General features: G+C 52.6%; 2 protein-coding genes across 3 annotated transcripts in view; both read left to right on the top strand.

Annotated features, from left to right (window-relative positions):
* RBM33 (RNA binding motif protein 33) overlaps window positions 1-14,936 on the top strand; it is a 111,295-nt gene extending 96,359 nt beyond the window's left edge. Inside the window, exons 15-18 of one of the 2 annotated variants that reach the window (XM_079786673.1) lie at window positions 60-266; window positions 1,327-1,515; window positions 11,876-11,964; window positions 12,268-14,936. In XM_079786673.1, the coding sequence (XP_079642799.1) occupies window positions 60-266; window positions 1,327-1,515; window positions 11,876-11,964; window positions 12,268-12,316 (534 nt within the window). In that variant the 3' untranslated portion in view covers window positions 12,317-14,936. Of the gene's footprint in view, window positions 1-56; window positions 267-1,326; window positions 1,516-11,875; window positions 11,965-12,267 lie in introns of both variants that reach the window. The other variant, XM_079786672.1, reaches the window with a different exon arrangement.
* On the top strand, window positions 1,522-6,183 carry LOC307108574 (neurofilament light polypeptide-like). The gene has a single exon (XM_079786674.1). It carries the CDS (start codon window positions 4,262-4,264, stop codon window positions 5,192-5,194), a length of 933 nt encoding a protein of 310 aa, XP_079642800.1. The 5' UTR covers window positions 1,522-4,261; the 3' UTR covers window positions 5,195-6,183.
* Window positions 14,937-19,997: the final 5,061 nt, after the last annotated feature.

Genomic DNA, 19,997 nt, shown 5'->3' on the forward strand with positions numbered 1-19,997 from the left:
GGGAGGGATGTCTGGCTGTGCAGATACTGACCAGTATGCTGCCTTGTTCCTTTCAGCAGGGAGGAGAGAGCGATGGCTTTTTTCACCCGGACGGCCAGCCCCAGCGGCCTCCCCAGCCTCCAGAAGTGAGACAGCAGCCTGCCCGCAAGGTGACGCTGACCAAGGGGGCCCTTCAGCAGCCCCAGCACCTGCCAGTCGGGGCCCATGTGTACTCAGCAGGCCCTCCGGGCATCAAGAGCATCCAAGGGATTCACCCCACCAAGAAGGTACAGCTGTGTCCTCACCAGTGCTGTGACGGGAAGGAGTGCTTGCCTGCTTCCTGTAATGACTTTTTAATGATTCAGCTTTGGGACAGCACCCACCACCCAGGGTGCGGTGGTTTCCTGCTGCCCTGAGCTGTACCCTGGAGATGGCCAGCCAGCATGCTCTCCTTTCTACCCAAAATTCTAGGGCCGAGTCTGGGTAGGAAGCCTGGGAAGTCTGGTGCTGCTTGGTCCCACCCACTCTGTGGCTGCTTCTCATGCATGTTCTGTGTTGGATGAGTTCTGTTTTCAAGGAAACACTTGGCACCAGTGTTCTGTCTTGTTTCCTAGTTAGAACAGACCAGAAAGATCAGCTCTGTCCTCTTTGTTAAAAGGTCCCAGAACAGTGTTTTGAACACTGGACAGCTTTAGAAACTCCTGAGGTCTGGGCCCCACCTTAGACCAGTGATGTCATAATTTTGGAGGTCAGGGTAGAGGCCCTGTGCCCTGTGTCCTTGGTTTGGGCTTTTGGTTTGATTTAAAGCTCTGCAGGTGAATGTAAAGGGCAGCAGCCAGGGGACCATTGTGACAGAAGTGGCTTTTCAGTTCTCAGGGTGCCAGTGCACGTGTGTACTTAACCACGTGAGCTGGATCTGTGAGGTTGTGGCTTGTGGTGCCTGTGTGGTGGCAGTGGGTTGCACCATCCCTGCGGAGTTGGCCTGGAGTACGGAGGGAGAAACTCAGGCTCTGGGGCCATTAGGAACAACCTGAACCCTAAGTGCTGCTGATGTGTGTTGCTGGATCCCGTGGGCCTGCTGCTTCATCGTTAGCACGGAGGGAACAGAGGTGCCGCCTCGTCCCTGCTGGGCTCCAAATCAGCTCTTGTCTTCCTTTCACGTTTGCTGGGTGGTGGTATCCTCTTTACACATTAAATTATTTTCTGAGCACAGCAAAAACTATAGGAAATCCTGTAGCTCATGGTGTATTTTAATGGATTCTGAGTTATTTGCTCACTGATATATCTTAGTAGTTGTGCAAAATAACCAAAGCTTTTGAATTGACCAGTTCCTCCTGTTGTTGGCAGGTCGTCATGCACGGGAGAGGCCGGGGAACAGCAGGGCCAATGGGCCGCGGGCGCCCGATGCCAAATAAGCAGAACCTGCGGGTGGTGGAGTGCAAGCCGCAGCCCTGCGTCGTGTCTGTCGAAGGCCTGTCGTCATCCACCACTGACGCCCAGCTGAAGAGCCTGCTCATGTCAGTGGGACCCATCCAGGTGGGCACCTGCTCCATGGCACCAGTGCCAGTTGTCCAGCCTATGACTCAGTCACTTCCTGGTTTATCGTGAAGTGCTGGCTACTTCGTGTTAAAATAATGCTTTTAAGGCGGAGACAGGTGTTTTATCTCTTGTGCACACTGCTGTCAGAACTTCTTCCCCAGAGTTCGATTAGTTGGGAATTTTCAGATGCTTACGTATAAACTTTATGGAATATCTATTCCAACTGAACAGATGATGCTTTGAAATCCTCAGATTATCTTAAAGTTCACATATGCACATGTATATATAGTTTTTTCCCCCCAGTCACACACACATTTTATTTGTAACTAGAGGCCCAGTGCATGAAAATTCATTCACTGGGGGGGGTTGGGGAGAGGCCTCTCAGCCCGACCTGCACTCTCGGGCAGGGTCCCTAGGCCTGGCCTGAGATCAGGGCCTATCGGGGCTTTCCTTTCCCGGGCTGCAGGCAGCTGGCCCCACCCCCACCGCTGCCACTGCTTGCCATCTGTGCAGCACTGCCCCCACTCCCCTGCCACCGGTGGCCTCCCTCTGCAGGCGACAGACTGGGGTGCAATGGCTTGGCTGGCCTGAGCCTCCCTCTTTCTTTGCTGGGGGGTGGGGCCAGCCCTGCGAGGGATCATCTGCCTACCTGATCGCCCCTAACCGCTCGCCTACCTACCTGATCACCCCTAACTGCTGGTCTGCCTACCTGATCACCCCTAACCACTCTGCCTGCCTACCTGATCGCCCCTAACCGCTCGCCTACCTACCTGATCTCCCCTAACCGCTTGCCTGCCTACCTGATCTCCCCTAACCACTTGCCTGCCTACCTGATCTCCCCTAACCGCTGGTCTGCCTACCTGATCTCCCCTAACCGCTTGCCTGCCTACCTGATCTCCCCTAACCACTTGCCTGCCTACCTGATCTCCCCTAACCACTTGCCTGCCTACCTGATCTCCCCTAACCGCTGGTCTGCCTACCTGGTCACCCCTAACCCCTCTGCCTGCCTGCCTAATTGCCCTTTACTGCTTGCTTAGGGGCGGAGCCAGCACTGACTTCTGGTTGGTCAGCCTCTGGTCATTACTGGTCATTTCAACCCAGGGTTTTTATATATTAGGATAATTAAATTTTAAAGTAACCTTCTTGATCTTAATTTATAGAAATAGCCTTTCATATTAACAGCTGTGGGACTTGGATTAGATTTTACAAATAGGAAATAATGTGAACTGTATTTTGGTCTCTTAAAACTGGCTAATTCTGAGTGCTTAAGGGTCTCCATGGGGCTGGCAGCAAATGGTGAGTCTCCAGTCCACTGTAGACCAGGTTTTCCCCAGGACCCTGTCTCTGCAGCTTCTAGACCCTGTCGGTAAACCAGCGAGGAGGCGGCTCACCTGGTTTCCTCTAGCAGTGCTTTCGCTCCTGCCCTTCCTGCCAGGTGGAGCAGTGCTTTCACTCCAGGCCCCAGGTTGCCTGCCTGAGACAGAGCACTTACACACTGATGATGGGAAGGTTTCTGAGGAACACAGTGCTCTCTGCTCCAGGAGTGAATGGGAGACATTTCAGGCTAGAGCTGATAAAAGTAATTCATTCTTGATGTGTTTGGAATCTCCCTGTACTATTGAGAGTTCCTAAAAGTGAACAAGAACAAATACCTTTCTAAACACTAAACCTTTCCACTGCCTTTCACTTTTGGGTTCCGAGAGAGATGTTAGGGTTCCTTTTATTTGTATGTAGTAATGACAAGTGAACCAAGAACTTTGGCCTCTGTCCTCAGGCGTGGTTTTCTGTGGCGTGGGCAGGGCATAGGGGTAGTTGTTTCCTGACAGTTAGTAGTGATCGGGCTACTTTGCAGGCATAGAACTGACACTAGAGGATTGTTTTCAGGTGCAGAAATGTGGTCATCTTGATCAGAGAACCTCAGACCAACAGTAGCAACAGTAGCTAAGAATTTGGGGTCAGATCACAGGTCAGCAGTGAGCCCAGTGTCCCCAGTGTCCTGCTGTCTCTGTTGGGGGGGGGGGGGGCGGGTGGGGAGAGTGTGCATCCTTGGTAGTTCTCCTGTCCATTTTCCAGACTGGAGTCTGTGTGGCCAGTGCTTAATCCATGGCACTGACAGAGGGAGGTTCGGTGGCTGCATTGCACTGGTCTTTCTGTCCTGAAAACTGAATTTTGTATGTTGGAGTTCTAGATCTCTTGAAGGATCTATTTTCCCTCCCATTTGCCATGTTTTTTTCTGTTCTGAAGAAGGATTAGAGGTCACCCTATCTAATAAAAGGGTAATATGCAAATTAACCATCACTCTGACACAAAATGGCGGTGCCCATATCCCCTCATGCCGGCCAGAGTCCCCAGTCCTTTCAGCCCGAACTGATTACTATGGCAAGAGGACAGAGAAGGTTTTCAACAAGTGTGAGAAGCAAGCCTTGGTGGGATCCAGGGAGAGCCGGTGGGCTCAGGGCCTCTGCCGCCCGGGAGGCTGGCCCTCATAGTTCGGTTTTGAAACCGCAGGGACCCGCTCCAGCACGGGCTGGGGAGGAAGCGTTGCTGCCGCCCACCCTAGCGCCAGGTCCCTGTTTAAGGAAGCGAGTCCAAATCACAGCCACGAGGCCTTTGCGGGGCTGTCTCACCCCGGACCATCCATCGTGGCTGAGCTCTGGTGGGGGCGGCCAGTGCCTCCGGGATCACTGTCTGCCCTCAGGCTGCCTGCGGACACTGGTGGAGCGGGCCCAGGTTGAACATTTTAATGAAAACGGGATGCCTGTGCCCCTCCTCACAGCGCTCCGTCCCTGGTGAGGAGAGGGCAGTGGGATCATGGGTGCAGCCTCGGACCCCATTAGGAAGGAGCTCAGAAGGGGCTGGGAGCAACCTGCAGGTGCGCTGCAAGGAAGAGGTGCTGAACCGCCAGGATGCCAAGGGCTGGCTGCTGGAGGCGCGCAAAGGTGCAGACGAGAAGGCTCTCGCCGGCGCTCAGCTTGAAAAGTGCATCGACAGCCTGATGGAGGAAATTGCCTTTCTGAAGAAGGTGCATGAAGAGGAGATCACGGAGCTACAGGCACAGATCCAGTATGCTCAGATCTCTGTGGAGATGGACGTGTTCTCCAAGTCCGATCTCTCCGCCACGCTCAAAGACATCCGCGCCCAGTACGAGAAGCTGGCTGCCAAGAACATGCAGAATGCTGAAGGATGGTTCAAGAGCCGCTTCACCGTGCTGACTGAGAGCACTGCCAAGAACACCTACGGGGTGCATGCCGCCAAGGTCGAGGTGTCTGAGAGCCGCCGCCTGCTCAAGGCCAAGACCCTGGAGATCAAAGCATGCCGGGGCATGAATGAAGCACTGGGAAAGCAGCTGCAAGAGCTGGAGGATATGCAGAATGCTGACGTTAGTGCTCTGCAGGACACAATCAACAAATTAGAAAGTGAGTTGAGAACTACAAAGAGTGAAATGGCACGATATTTAAAAGAATACCAGGACCTCCTCAATGAGAAGATGGCTTTGGACATTGACATTGCAGCTTACAGGAAACTCTTGGAAGGTGAGGAGACCCGGCTCAGTTTCACCATCGTGGGAAGCATAGCCAGTGTCTACTCCCAGAGTTCCCAGGTCTTTGGCCGATCTGCCTACGGTGATTTACATACCAGCTCCTACTTGATGTCCGCTCACTCCTTCCCTTCTTAATACAGCAGCCACGTCCAGGAGGAGCAGATCGAGGTGGAGGAGACCATTGAGGCTGCAAAAGCCGGGGAAGCTAAGGATGAACCCCCCTCGGAAGGAGAACCTGAAGAGGAGGAGGAGAAGGAGAAGGAAGAGGCTGAGGAAGAGGAAGGAGAGGAAGAGGAAGAAGATGCCAAGGAAGAATTTGAGGATGCAAAAGAGGAAGAAGAAGGAGGTGAAGGTGAAGGAGAAGATGCCCAAGAAACTGAGGACGAGAAGAAAGGTGAAGGTGCTGGGGAGGAGCAAGCAACCAAGAAGAAAGATTGAGCCCCCCTTTTCTTAATTATTTCAGGAATAATCCTCCCGAAACTAGGTCAACCCCATCACCAACCAAGCAGTTGAGTTCCCAATACTATATGAATTAAGAAGTCAATATATGTAACATTCTGAGGTGACTCAGGTTGGACATTAAACGTTGGGCTGTGACTTTTCTCTTTATGCAGAGTATCTGTTTGCTTGCAGAGTGGCTTCCTGGCTTGCTGCCAGCCTACGCATGGTCCATGCTTATGAGTTCAGGATCTATGACAATGTGAATAATTCAGATGTTTACAATAAAAACACATGAATATATGAATTCACTAATGTTAATGTTAAACTTCATGAAAAAAATAGTCCTTTGAATATTTGGTGGTTAGAAATTAAAGACATCAAATCATGTGCAATAAACAGTAAATAAAGTTATACTGAATGACCAAAATATATATATATATTAGGGGCCAGGAAACGTACAAAGAACTGGGGAACCATTCCCAAATCAAGAAGGGAAGTCACAGGGTGTATATTATTGCTACGAATATAGTATTTCCTACTACTTCCAACATATACAATGTAATGTATTAGATGCATTCCTATTACATGAAGTACGTATTCTCATAGAGTAATACTGGTAGATATGTTATAGTTATGGCGGTATGTCATATACTATCTATACTAATAAAAGGGTAATATGCTAATTAGACCATGAGACCTTTTGGATGTCCTTCCAGACAAAGCCATGGTGGCGGGGCTGAGGCAGAGGCGGTTAGGGGTGATCAGGCCAGGAGGGGAGGGCAGTTGGGGGTGATCAGGCCAGCAGGGGGTGCAGTTGGGGGCAAGCAGGCCAGCAGGCAGAGTGGTTAGGTGCAATCAAGCAGGCAGGCAGGTGAGCGGTTAGGAGCTAGCAGTCCCGGATTGCGAATGGGTTGTCCCTGTGGGATCGGGTCTAAACCGGCAGTCGGATATCCCTCGAGGGCTCCCAGATTGGAGAGGATGCAGGCCGGGCTGAGGGACACACATACACACATACACACCTGTGCATGAATTTTGTGCCCTGGGCCAATAGTTCTATATAATAAAGAGATAATATGCAAATTGACCATCACTCCAACACACAAGATGGCCACCCCCATGTGGTCAAAGATGGCCACCCCCATGTGGACACAAGATGGCTGCCACAACATGGCCAGCAGGGGAGGGCAGTTGGGGGCGACCAGGCCTACAGGGGAGGGCAGTTGGGGGCGACCAGGCCGGCAGGGGTGGGCAGTTAGAGGCGACCACGCCGGAAGAGGAGGGCAATTAGGGGTCACCAGGCCAGCAGGGGAGGGCAGTTAGGGGCAATCGGGCCAGTAGGGGAGCAGTTAGGCATCAATCAGGCTGGCAGGAGAGTGGTTAGGGGGTGATCAGGCTGGCAGGCAGGTGAGCGGTTGGAAGCCAGCAGTCCTGAATTGTGAGAGGGATGTCCCAGATTGGAGAGGGTGCATGCTGGGCTGAGCGACACCCCCTCCCCCCTGCTTCCTCGTGCATGAATTTCGTGCACTGGGCCTCTAGTTGTATTATAAATAATAAAGTTTGAATGAGGGCACTTGAAGCGGAGCAAAAACAATGTTGAATTGTTTAATGAGAAAAGGAGAGGACAACAAGAAAGAAGTTTTCTAGGTTACATCACTTACCCTTAAAAGGAAGTACAAGGCGAGGTCCCCTATGTCCTGTGGAAGTCCCTGGGTATAGAGCTTCTGCCAGAGCCTGTGCACCTGCCTGGGGCTGAGCCGAGTGCTCTTCGTTCTTGCCAGTCTTGCTCCTGGGATGGTTGTGAGTGAGGGTGTAGCTATTTAAGCTGCAGCCACACATGCTAAGATGCTAAGTCTATAACCACACTGATAGAACAAGCTTCTACAGTAGTGTTAGAATGACATTGTGAGTATAAATTTTGAAAATATATGTATAACAATGTCTTGTTTTAATTATGTTTTAAATATAAATAGACTTGGCAGGGATGGAGCTGAGGGGGCTCCCACTGTGATGACCCAGCTAAGCCTGTGAGCGTTGGACTGTGGCACCACCTCGAGTCCACGTGGTGTGATAGCGGTGGTGGTGGTGTCTGCAATGCATCCCTTTTTTTTTCTTTTCTAATAAAATTCATTGGGTGACATCTATATATATATATGTCTATATATATAAAAAGCTAAGTGACTGTACGTACGTACGTCCGACTGACCACCCAGTACATATGATGCACACTGGCAATTTAAAAATAAACGTTTACTCACTTGTGCACGATATTTGTTCCCATCTGACACTGGCCTTCCACTTAAATTAATTTGAAGACAGTTTCCCGTGATGCCAGCATTTGCGGTGACTGTTAATTAATCACAAGGACAAACTCTAGACAGAGTAGGAATATTCCTACCTGAACCCGTTTTCAGACATGGTCAGTTATATGTTGCTTTTTCTCAAGTTTGAAGAGTGTGTGACATTAAAGTTAACGTTGCAAATACTTCATCACAAGGGAAATTAGTCAAGCACTCTGAAAGTGTTTTTACTCTTAAAGTATACAGGGAGATATTAGAATAAGTTTAATCAATTTATTAGTCATTGTTTTTATCACTGTTTTTATAACATGTTTTTGGTTTATATCATCTTAGTTGTTATAGCTTGTTATTGTTTATTTATTAATCAATTTATTATTTTCATATACATTTTACTAATTTTCTTTCATCTCTGACACTTCTATTATAGAGAAAGGGCGAATAGCAATATTGAAATATTTCTTCTAATTAATTTCCTTTCAGTGTGCACGAATCCATGCACCAAGCCACTAGTTGGTTAATATGATCATATAGGTTTCAGGTGTGGGTTTCTATGTGACAAGGTCTGTAGATTGCACTGCAGTGGAAGGTCTGCTGCTTAGCTGTGGAATCTGAGAGGTTTGCCCAGTGTGGAGCAAGGCACCCACGTCGCTCTTCCCTTAGACCAGTGATGGGCAACCTTTTGAGCTTGGTGTATCAAACTTCGCCAAAAAACTGAGCATAACTCGGGTAGTGTGTCACTTTGAGGAAAAAACATTATTTCGCAAATGTTTCATCCTCAGGAGCAGCAAATGTTTCATCCTCGGCATGCGGCCGCCTCAGAATTGAACCTGGGACCTTTCAGTGCTGACACGCGTGTCATAGGTTCGCCATCACTGCCTTAGACCATAATCACAAGCCTCTCTAGAATGTCCATTGAAGAGACATTTGTCTATAGACTCATTATTTACACAATAAGAAAAAATGATAAGGTTTTGTAGAATATTCTAACCAGAAGGGAGAAATAACACAAGAAGTATCAAGTTTCAGAATTTCAGATGTGAGGGTGAGTGTGAGTCAGCCAGGCGGTGTCACCAGCAGTCCTCAGTGCAGGGGCTGTGGGGTAGGGCTGCAGGAGCGCATGCTCCTGGACTGGCCCCCTCCTTCTCCGGAAGACCGAGCCGCTCAGCTGTCAGGATCAGGGAGCAGGGGCCTCACAGCCTCCTAGGCCCCTTCGCTTCATTATCTTTATTTCCCTGTTTGCAGTTTTGTGCCTAAAATTGTGTTAAACATTTGTTATTTTATAATGAATGCAACACCGTGATATTAAAAAAAGAGTCATTTCCTCAGAAGAGTGGAGTTGGTGATCACTTAAGGTTCCCCGCAACCCTCGCCCCGTAGTAACGGCTGGGACTTGGATGTGGCCTGCCTGTGCCTGGCTTGTGCCGTTACCGTGTCTCTGCTGGTGGCTGTATTGTTTTCCCGACCGGCTGGGAGGTAGGCTGCAGCTGGTAGCAGCTGGAGTGGGGCTTGGAGATGAGGCTTCAGCGGAAGTCCCGATTTTGCCATTTCTTTGTGTGCGACTTTCAGACTGAGCACTCCACCTCCGTGAGTCTTGGTGTTTCCCTCAGGCTCTCATAAGCCACAAAGACTGGAAACACTGCCCACACCTCATTGTTCCTTGGCATAACCCGGCAGGAAGGGAAGCCAAAGAAACAGAGGCCCATGTCACTGGGGCAAAGCGTGTGAAAGCAGGGAGGACAAAGCGCAAGTGCCCCTCCCGCTGGGGCACCTACATCAGCAGGTCTTGTCCGAGGGCTGTCCTCGTGCAGCTGCCTCGGGACACCAGCTTGCCAGCCTCAGACAACATCTCCGTCCACCCAGACGGGAGTCCCCCAAAGCAGCCAGCAAGGCAGGTTCACCGCAGAGAATCTGACCTCTGAGGGGACATGCGTTGGCAAGAACACCCGCTGCATCTGGTTCTGACTGGCCAGGAAGGGGGCTGGTGGGTGACGTGAAGACGTTGGCATCTCCAGTGAAAGAGTGAGTCATTTTGCATTCAGAACATTTGGGAAAGCAAACAGTAGGATGGTCCGACGTAGGCTGCCAGAACCCCTCGCCACCAGGTTTAAAGAAGGTCCATAGGACCTGCAGTCCTCACGGAAACAGGTTAGCCGGGGCCCCCACAGAGAGTCTCGGAACCCTGGTAAGCAAGCCAGGAAGCCATGCGGGTTCTCAGGAGGCAGTGGGAGGCAGAGCTCTGAGGAGCCCTTGTGTCCGAAGGATCAGTCTGAGCGGGACAGGGAACAGGGAACAGCCTGTGGGACGTGGATGGGCGTGAAGAAGCTCAGGAGACCCGTTGGAACTCGGGAGACACGCAGCATGTGTCAGAGACCAGGCAGGGTGGGAAAGCGCCGACCATTCTGTGGCAGTGAGCGTGGGACGGGGCTGCCCGAGGCTCGGCGGCAGACTGCCCGTGTTTCTGCTTGGACCCTTCCGGGCAGTGTTGCCTGCCCCCTTACCAGCAAGAGTGCCAGTGAGCCGTGCACAGGGAGACTTCCGGAATAAGGTCCTACTTGTTTCTCTCCGAGAAGCACTGCGCCTGGAGGAGCAGAGGTCCTGGGCGAGGCTGACTGCCACCAGGGGCTGCAGAGCTGTCCGGTGGGGAGAGGGCCGCCCGCGCCCCCTGAACAGGACTGCTTTGGAGCAGTTCCCCTGTTGTGTTTAAGAGTTAGTGTTGTTTTGGCTTTAGGTCTCCCTGAAGGTGAGGCATCATCGGCCAGAGGGGAAAGCATGGAACGGGTCTGCCAGGACGGAGTCGGTTTCCTTCCCCAACAACCTTTCATTTCTTTGTCCAGCACGGACACACAGGCTCCTCCCAGAGAGAGGACGGTCCTGGGGGGGTGGGCGGGGGGGAGGCCAGGCTTCTGCACCGCGTGCACGTTGCGGTTAGTGAGTTCCCACGCAGTGCAGTCACGTGGCTCTGATGGGACCTGAGTGTGAGCGCAGGAAGGGCCAACTCGAGGAGCGCGTCAGCTAGTGTTTGTGATTAATAGCAGAGCAGTGACGTATTCTCAGAAACTCTGGAGACGTCTTGTCTCCAAAGAATGGACAGCACCTCGGGAAGGTTGGTGATGCAGCCGGGTGGCATGTCAGGAAGTTGTTTGGGGCGGGTTGGGGAGTCAGAGTGAACAGTAGAGACTTGAGACAGATTTAACGTTTGGTCTGTTCTTGGTGATTTGTGTTTTTATGAAAATGTGGAAAGCAGTGATCATTCGCCTTTCAACTTTCAGTGAAACATGCTTTTCCTCCTTCCAAAGAAATCACTGATATTATCATCTTGATAGGTTGACTATGACAACTGCTACAGTTCATTCTCACGTCTAGAAAATGAGGGTTTGTCTTATTGAAAGGGCACCACAATGTAAAGAAAGGGGAGCAGCCAGCAGGCGACTGTAGGCAATGTTCTGGTGACGGATGTCGACCACGAGAGCCAGTCATTCTCGTGGTTGAAGAACTTCATTGCCGTTTATGCTGTCTTGACGGATAGTCCTCCATCAGATTGAGATTTAAACTACTCAGACATACATCCACGAATCCTCTCATATGGTAAATGGTAAAAAGGAAGCTCATGCCTTCACATTGGCGACTCACACACAGGAGATAGGCACCCCGGAAATCTAGAAACATTTTTTTTTCTAGAAGAGGAGCATAGTATTTCCAAAATCTAGATTCCATGGACAGTCACCTGACGGGAATGCCTGAGAACAGAAAGTGACTCTCCAAGGGTACTTGCCACCAAGCCTCAGAGAAAGTTTAGAGGGAAGATTGGGCAGCTGGTGTGGTCAGACGATACGAGGTCTTAATGCCAGGCTTGGAGGTTATAAGTGCTGGTCAGGGGAATGACTTTCTGAAACAGAGTTTTTGGATATATTATCTAGATGGGTAAGAAAAATTCCCACAAAATAGAATCAGTTTGTTTTAGTGATCCAAGTATCAGCCTGGACTTCAATTTTGTATTAAGTCTAATGTTTGCATGTATATGTTTTTTTTAACCATATAAAGCACGATGTTAAAACGTTTCTTTGTTTCCTTCCTCTAGAGTTTACAGATGCTTCCCCAGCAACGGAAAGCCATAGCCAAGTTTAAGGAGCCAGCCCATGCGTTAGCATTTCAGCAGAAGTTCCACAGGTAGCAGTGGGTTCCATGGTTCTGGTGACGTGGGTGCAGGCGGGGACCTCTCCTCTGCGATCTGTTCTCGGTCACTGTAGCTGTTGCTTCGCATGCTGCTGTGTGTGCACCAGTCACTGTATCGATGCATATTCATGCACAGGGGACAGTGCCTCCTCTCATGTGGACGCTTGTCCCTGGTGTTCATGCCAGTGCGCTGTCACTCAGGGCCCACCATTCCCCTCTAGCTTTCTCCTGCTTCTGTAAGTCGCCTGCTGTGTGCAGAGTTCACTTAACTTGGGCTGTTCGTTTCCATCTCCACAGGCACATGATCGATTTGTCCCACATAAACGTGGCCCTGATTGTGGAGTGATTTCTAGCAGGGAGGCTGACCTTACACTGCACACACAGCTGTGGACTTTCTTCAAGGAAGCTGCCGGCACAGGACCCGCCAGCGAGGTCTCCGTCCATCTGCTAACTCTTGTCCAGAGCGCCGGGCGGCCCAGCATTGGTTCCGGGAGAGCTGAACTTGCAGGACGTGGCAGGCTGGAGTTCAGTGTTGATGGCTTCAAGTTCTGTGGCCACTTCCGAGAACTCCAGTTTTTGTTTTCTTTTGTTTTCAAAGTGCTTACAATGCATGTAGACACTGTTCTTCGTAATTTTACCATCTGATCGATCGCTCACCGTGACTTAGGTTCAGGGAGGAACATTAGCAGCACAAATTCTAAGTACTTTCCACAGCAAAGAATATTTGATAATGGTTGCACTTATCTTCAGTGCAGGCTAGACCAGAGGCGTCTTCTCAGAAAGCCCTCTACTGGTGCTTGTAAAAACAGGCGAAAATGTGGGTGATGGTGATTGACAGCTGCCTGAGGGCGGTGGGGCAGGGCTCGGTGTGGCAGATCTGCTTCCTATAAAGGTTCCAGAAGCGCAGTTGCATATCCGAGTTCCTGAGGGGACTCCCCACCCATTTTTAACTTCCCAAATAGGGCGAGGACCAGGTGGTCGCCACTGTGCTTCCCTGGGGGCAGAGAAGCCGGGGTGCTGCTCTGGCCGGGGCCCTCACTGGAGCTCCCTGCCTGGTGGGGTGCACAGTGGGCCTGCCGGGCAGAGGGACAGCCTGAGGCTTGAACAGACTTGGTTGGGTTTTTTCTCTTTAAATGCAGCCCAAAGCGGCAGATGTCACTGACTCTGTGACATGCAGCGTGCGTGGGGAAGCTGGCTATCATTGCTTCGAATGATCTGTTTTTATAAGGCCTTTGAGTGGCGCTGCGTGTCCTTCAGTAGACCGAGGGCAAGGTGACAGAGACCCCAGCACGCCATTCTTCACGGCGTGTGGTGCGAGGGAGGCTGTCTCACAGGGACAGTGAGATCCAGAGCGAAGTTTTTGCCACCCATGAGTGATTGTGCGTGGGCTCCTTTAGGTGGGGCTGTGCTCCCACAGAGCAAGCTGAGGAGAACATTCTGGGCGAGCGTGGAAAAGTGCCTTACTGCATTTCTGCTCACGGAGGAGTTCACGAGGAGTTACTCTAACGTGGACCTGAGTGAGCGAATGGTACTGGGGTACACTTAGACTTTTTAGCTGTATTTTATACCTAAGACGTCACGTCTGAGTTATCCATAGAAGTGATAGAAATAGAAGCATGCTGCCACTTACTGTCTGGTTCACCCAGCGGGGACCAGATTGGGAGCCCGGAGGCCTGTGCGGAGATGGCTCCTCGAGACTCGGCCTCCTTGTGGGAGCTGAGACCCGGTTGTGGGGCTGTACCATCGTGTTTGTACAGTTGAGGTTTTATTTTACTTTTTCAAAGTAAGTGAGCAGGACTGAAGGTGAGTCTCCAGATCCTGTGAGACCTGGTGTAGTGTTGATTCTCAGATGGCATGGTGTGCTGAGTGAGCCCGGAGAACGAGGGTGCTGCTGATGGCGCTCGCAGGAGAGGTCAGCTCAGGAAAGGGCAGGCACTCCTAGGGTCCCCGGGAACAGCGCCCACTGGGCACCTGGCACCCTGCTCCCGAGAGCCCCTGACTGGCCAGCCCCACCCAGAGTCAGTGCCCTGTGCCCAGCAGCTGCCTGATGCGGGCTCGCTGCCCACTCTCACACAGCTGCGGGGGAGCTCACAGAGAAATGCGTAACGCAGTGCATTGAAGTGACAAGGTAGCTGGAAGCTCTAGTTAGATCCAGACCACTCCCCACTCTGTTGCCAGCAGGAAGGCTCAGTCGATGGACTGTCCCCAAGGACTTCCTGCCACACAAGATGAGTTGAACAAACTTTTGCTGCTTTCTGAAATAGTCTGTGCGGTGGCTTGGAAGCCACAACCCTGCATGTGGGCTCTGGAGAGTGGGTGTGTAGCATCCTTTCTTCCCATCAGTGATGGCGAGCCAACCTGTCCGGCACCACGGCTACTTCAGACCGACTCACGGTGCTTCAGGGCCTGCGTTTGGCATGATAGGACATGGGTGCCTGGATGTGTGTCTGTGCTGTCTGCACACACGGGCATGCTTTTTCTCCATGCCCTGTCCTCTAGGGGGAAGTGGGCCTTTTCCAGAGCCCAGTGGGCATGCTCCACACGGGGCCACGGGGTGGGGACCCTGCAGTGCAGCCGGGCCTGGGCACAAAGTTGAGTTTCCTTGGAGGAAACTGCCGAAAAGGAAAGCAGCAGCATTAGAACGTGATTTTATTTCCATTCGTGGTGCACTGCTCGCAGGGAAGTGGGACACCGTAGCTGAGCCCTCTGGGAAGATCTGTTGCAACCATTATCTCTGTTCTTTATTTATCATGCATTTAAATGAGACGCAGATGCATCCAACACACTGTGTAAATACGGACCTTTTAAAATTGAAGTGTTATTGGAGATGTTTTCAATTCAGCAACACCTTAGCTCTTTGCTAGTTCTTTTGTGTTGTCTCATCAAAGTTTAATGGATGCAGTTCCATAATTGTTGACGTGTTCGTGTGTATATCCGATTTTTATAAAGATGGGAGTAAGTCAATACATTGATCCTGACCTGTGTATTATTTGTTCACAAATTCAAGAAGCTTAAAGCCAGTAAATATCAGTATATCTCATAAGGTAGATGCAGTAGGTGATGATGTGGAGCCATTACTTTCCTTTCGCATTACCTTGTTTTGGTTTTGTGCTGTTACAAGTTCACCTAGCTGCCTATCTGAGCATAAGCTTGCATTGCTGTTGGTCTGGCCACATTTGTTAAGTCCTTATACTGATCTTCTTCTAAAGGAAAAATCTTGTCTTTTTTCCCCAAAAGAAATGTTGAGAGTCCCATGTCTGGACAGGCAGCATCCTAAGTGGGTGCCTGTGGCCGCAGCCCCGGGGAGGTGGGGCGGGAGGGGGAGGAGCAGGCTTCATCATAAGCACTTTTAATTTGGGTCGTCCTCATCATGATGTGTAAAGGTCCTGAGAAACAATTGTTCATGCTTGGTTCTGTAGCATCTCTGAACTGTGACAGAGTGTAGATCCTGCACCCTGGGGTCTTTTTTTCACACAGCATTTGCTTAATTCCACCAACAGAGGACTTGGTTGCTTAGGAGGTGTGGGTTGAAGGGGCAGGGGGAAGGGGAGCTGTGGGAGAGGACGGTTTTGCAGAAGGAAGCCGCTGTAATGAGACGTCACCATGGCCCGTCTCCTGACACACGCACTCGGGAGCAGGCCGTGCAGTCGAGGAGCATGCGGGCGGTGGGCGCATGGGCGTGGTAGGTGCCTGCTGGACGCTCCCGCAGGAGGTGGGAGGGCGGATGGAGAGCCATCTTGCACTAGGTGGCCCTTCTGCTTGGCCCACAGGAGGGCAGGTGGCTCTTGTGGGGTAGAGGAGTGAGACCTGCTCGTCGAGCTGGTTTTGAGCAGCTGTCAAGTCTTTTGCTTTGGCTTTCAGTTTCTGTTTTGTTGTGTTTATTTTGTGTTTTATTTCTGTTCAATCGAAGGTAAGCTTGACATGCTCGTACACCATTGGACCGATGGGGCCCTATTGAGGACAGTTAGGTTTGGAGTGAGGTCTGTGTGCGTGGAGCCCTGAGAGGCAGCGCTCGGCTGTCTGACACGCCCCGCTCGGCGGGCCGTCCTTGCAGATGGCTTGATGGCTGTGGGCTCCTGCGCTGCCAGGGCCCGCCTCCCTGCGCGCAGGCCCCCACCTGGCTTCCGCGTCCTGTTAGACCTGCTCTGACTCCCTCTGGTCAGGTAGAGTCCTCCCCCTTGTGTGGTTGTGTGTGTAGAGAAAAGACTTCAGGTTTTGTTGGTTCACATATTTCTCAGTGATGTGTTCTAAAGGGGAATTCACTAACGAGGGGTGGGAGGAGGAGATGGGACAGGAGACCCCCCGGAAGGAAGCCACAGAGTCAGATCAATTAGAAGGTTAGATTTTTTTATTTATTTAATGAACATTCCAGTTGATCTTTTCAACTATTTTTAAAATTTGTGGTTATTTGGACATTCTTAAATAAGAACTCTCCAAAGGCGTGTGGCCTTGATTTACTATTAAATCCTAAGGATTTTTGAGTAAGGTTCTTTTGCAACCTACTAGTATTTAATTTTTATCACTTAAAGTGCCGTGCTTCTGTGCACTGGAAACTGCAAAACCCGCTGATTCATATTGGATCCCAGGTGTACCTTCCGCTGATGGATGGTTGGGAAGGGTCATTGGCTTCACGCGGAGTGACCTCCTTTTCCAGAGAATATTTACAAACCGTACCTCTTTTGGGGCCGTGTTTTGGTAGGAAGTCCTTTAAGTCGGTGGACAGCGAGAGCAGAGCAGCGCTTTTAGTGAGGCGCTTTTACCTGTAGCGCTGAGATGTGAGAGGCCCAGGCTGGGTGTCCTGCGTGCTTCCTTTTACTGTTTTAAAAGGCATGCAGAGAAGCACAAGCCCTTCGTAAAGAAACAGTACGTGGCTTTTAAATTGTAGTGGGTCCCGCCGAGGGCAGATGTGTTCTTTTCACGTTTTTGGCGTGTCGTTGTCTAATGCCTCCGGCAGCTGCCTTGCGCCTGTTTCAGCAGGGCTCCCTCCCGCTGCTCCCAGCCCGGGGCGAGCACCGTGGGCGCTGCTGCTTCCCGACTGTCCGCATCGCTTTGTGTCCCGCAGGAGGCGGACACCGCGCAGGGCTTCTGTGCGCGCACTCACTGCCGCCCGACGAGCAGGTGGTCCTTGGACTTCGTAACTCAGCTTTGCTTTTCACAGGCGAGGGGTCCCGAATTGTCTTTCCTCTGTGAGGGTTTTAACGAAGGCTTTAATTCCACTGTTTAATTTTCAGGTTCAACAACAACCAAGTCCCCAACCGATGTTTTCTCATTTCTGAACTGGTTCTCTCCTTGCTCCTGCTGCTCGGGGGGCTGGGCCAGGTTGGGCCTCCTGGTCCTACCTCCTTGGGACTCGCTGCGAACCCCTCTGCCCCCCCCCCCTCCCGCCTTCTCTCCAGATGAGCCCTCCCCCCGCCTCCGCCCCTGGTGCCCATCTCTGCCCACGCCCTCCTTTGCGAGGTGGGGCTGCTCTGCTCGTGCACTGTGGACACCTGGTTGACCAGCAGCTTTGCTTTGACAGGTTCACGCCTGACTTACTCCCAGGTCTCCGGCTGGAGAGAATAACATTGGGTTCTGTTACTTTGCAGTGTGACCAGGAGGCCTGCGTCCTGCCGCAGCCGTTGCCGTGTCATTAACCCTCTGTTTTGCCCTCTACTTTGCAGGACCGCTTTTGCATGAGTTCAGTGTTAGTAGTAGCCACGCCTATTGTTCTGCTGGGAGGTGCCGGCTCGGGCTGCCTGGGACCCTTCCCAACCTAGTGCGCCGCTGCAGCGGGTGTGGGCAGCTCCGCTGACCCGTGTGAAGCTGTGGGCGCCGTGCGTGCTCGGAGCCGGCCGACTGCTTCCTTCCTCTGGGTTGACCTACTTCGTGTGTCCGTCCTACCGAGTGCGCTGCACTCCGTTGGCAGGGGTGCTGCCTCGCTTCACCCCACTTCCCACGCGCCCGTCACTGGGACAGCCTCTCAGGATAGATGTGGAGAGCGGGAGTGAGGGTTGGAAATGTCTGCTGTGTATCATTGTGTGACTCCGTGCTGGACTGTGTTCTGACCTGTATTGTAATGTGCAAGATGTGTTAATAAAGTACCTGAAGTTTCTGCTTTTGTCTGCAGCCTTCATTTTATCTGTCCACTCAGACGTCCCAGCCGCCTCTTCCCCGTGGACAGCATGGCCGTGTCCCCGGAGGACACGCTGTTCTTTCCCTGGGTGTCCCCTGGTGCCGCCGTGGCCTCCACACAGGTGCCTGAGGGCGGGGTGGCCCGGTCTCAGCCCTGGAGGGCTGCCTGTGCCTGCGGACCCGCGACGGCATCACAGCACGGTTTCTGTTGGAAACGAGTGTCCTCTTCCCCAGGGCCTGCCCGCACCCGTGTGCCAGCCGCCTGCTCGGCGGACCGCGGCATTTGCCACGTTGCACAAACTGGGCGTAATTCACAACCTGTTTTGAAAGTGAAGTGTTTTTAAAAACAAAGCACTCCAGGAAACATAAATGAAACATTCAAGCCTACTCAGTGTGCTGGCGTGGCTCAGTGGTCGAGCTGTGATCAGGAGGTCACGGTTCGATCCCCGGTCAGGGCACGTGCCCGGGGTGTGGGTTTGATCCCCAGTCGGGGTGTGCGGGAGGCAGCCCATCAGCGGTTCTTTCTCATTGATGTTCCTATCTCCCTCCTTGCCTCTCTGAAATCAATAATATCTTTTAAAAACAGGAAGCCTTCAAGAAACCAGGTGTCTTCTGTCTCACACGCACACACACGGATGCCCGCACCATGCTCACACTCACCAGAGCCTCTCGCCCACGTGGACAGACAGCATGGTGGCGCTGTCCCCAGGCTGGTCCTGGTTGGTGTCAGCACTGGACTCGGGTGGGCGGCTCTCACTGCTCCCACCTTTCTGTCTGGACAAAGGGGCTTACCCTGTGAAGAGGCCGCAGTAAGGTGCTGGAGCACGTGACCTCCATAGCCCCCAGGAGCGCGTCTCCCTCTGTCCCGGGAGCTGATGGGCCCGGGGCTCCTTGCCTGAGAACCCATGGCTCTCCTGGGAGGGAACCCTGTGCTCCCCCAGGAGTGAGGGTGGTGAGGCCGCCCCTTTAAGTGGACAGCATGCTGCAGGGTCGAGGCCTAGGTCCCGCCACAGTGTGGCTCACCTGCGGCACGTATTCTAAGTCTGGGGACTCTGGCACAGGTGGAACCGACGGGCCAGCACCCTCCAAACACCCCTGCCCTGCTTCCCAGACAAAGACGTCATTGGAAGGTCTCCCCACCCCCTCGACGTGAGGACCAGGGCCTCCGTTTGCTTCTCAGGAAGGAAGAAGGCGAAGGGAGGCCGACAGCGGAGACAAACTGAACAGGGATGGAGTTACATCCTGAGGATCTGAATCGCCCAGCGTCTCCTCTGCGTTAGTCCCTGTTCCCCGCATAAGGCACTTGGTCTAAAACCTGGCCTTCGCTTCAAGTGGCGGCCCACAACCCCCCAGGGTCAGGGAGAAGTGGGGGTCTGGGTTTGGGAGCAGGTGCACCTCTCCACACTTGTGTCCCCGCATGGCGGGCACGTGGGGGCCGATGGAGGCCCCGTGGGCACGAGGGTGTTGTGACAAGCAGAGCCTCATGGCCCTGGGAGGCGGGAGTAGTTCATGTGGGCCCTTCCATGTCTGTCCCGGGCTGTGGCCGAGTCGCTGAAGGTGCCACCCACGGCCAGTCTGCCTGAGTCCTCTGGCCACGTGTGAAGATGTTTCAGTCCCGGCTGGAGGGGAGCCGGGCGTGCTCAGCCAGTGCCACGGGAGGGGAGCCCAAGGAGGGCGCTGGGCGGCGGGCCGCGGCCCGGACGCTGTGACTCCACTCTGTCCCTGCCCCCGATGTGCCTGGGGACTGCTGAGGGGCAGCGGCCGTCCGTGGTTTCAGTTGGGTCCAATCAAGAAAATCTGCCCTGAGCCTGGCTGTGCCCCTCAGGGATCCTCAGCCCCATGATGGCCAGACGGGCATCGGCCGTCCCCCCGCCTCGGGGTCACACAGGGACGGGACCGGCACAGATGAGCTGGGC

This window comes from Cnephaeus nilssonii (genome assembly GCF_951640355.1).
Source record: "Cnephaeus nilssonii genome assembly, chromosome: 12".
Classification (NCBI taxonomy): Eukaryota; Metazoa; Chordata; class Mammalia; order Chiroptera; family Vespertilionidae; genus Cnephaeus; species Cnephaeus nilssonii.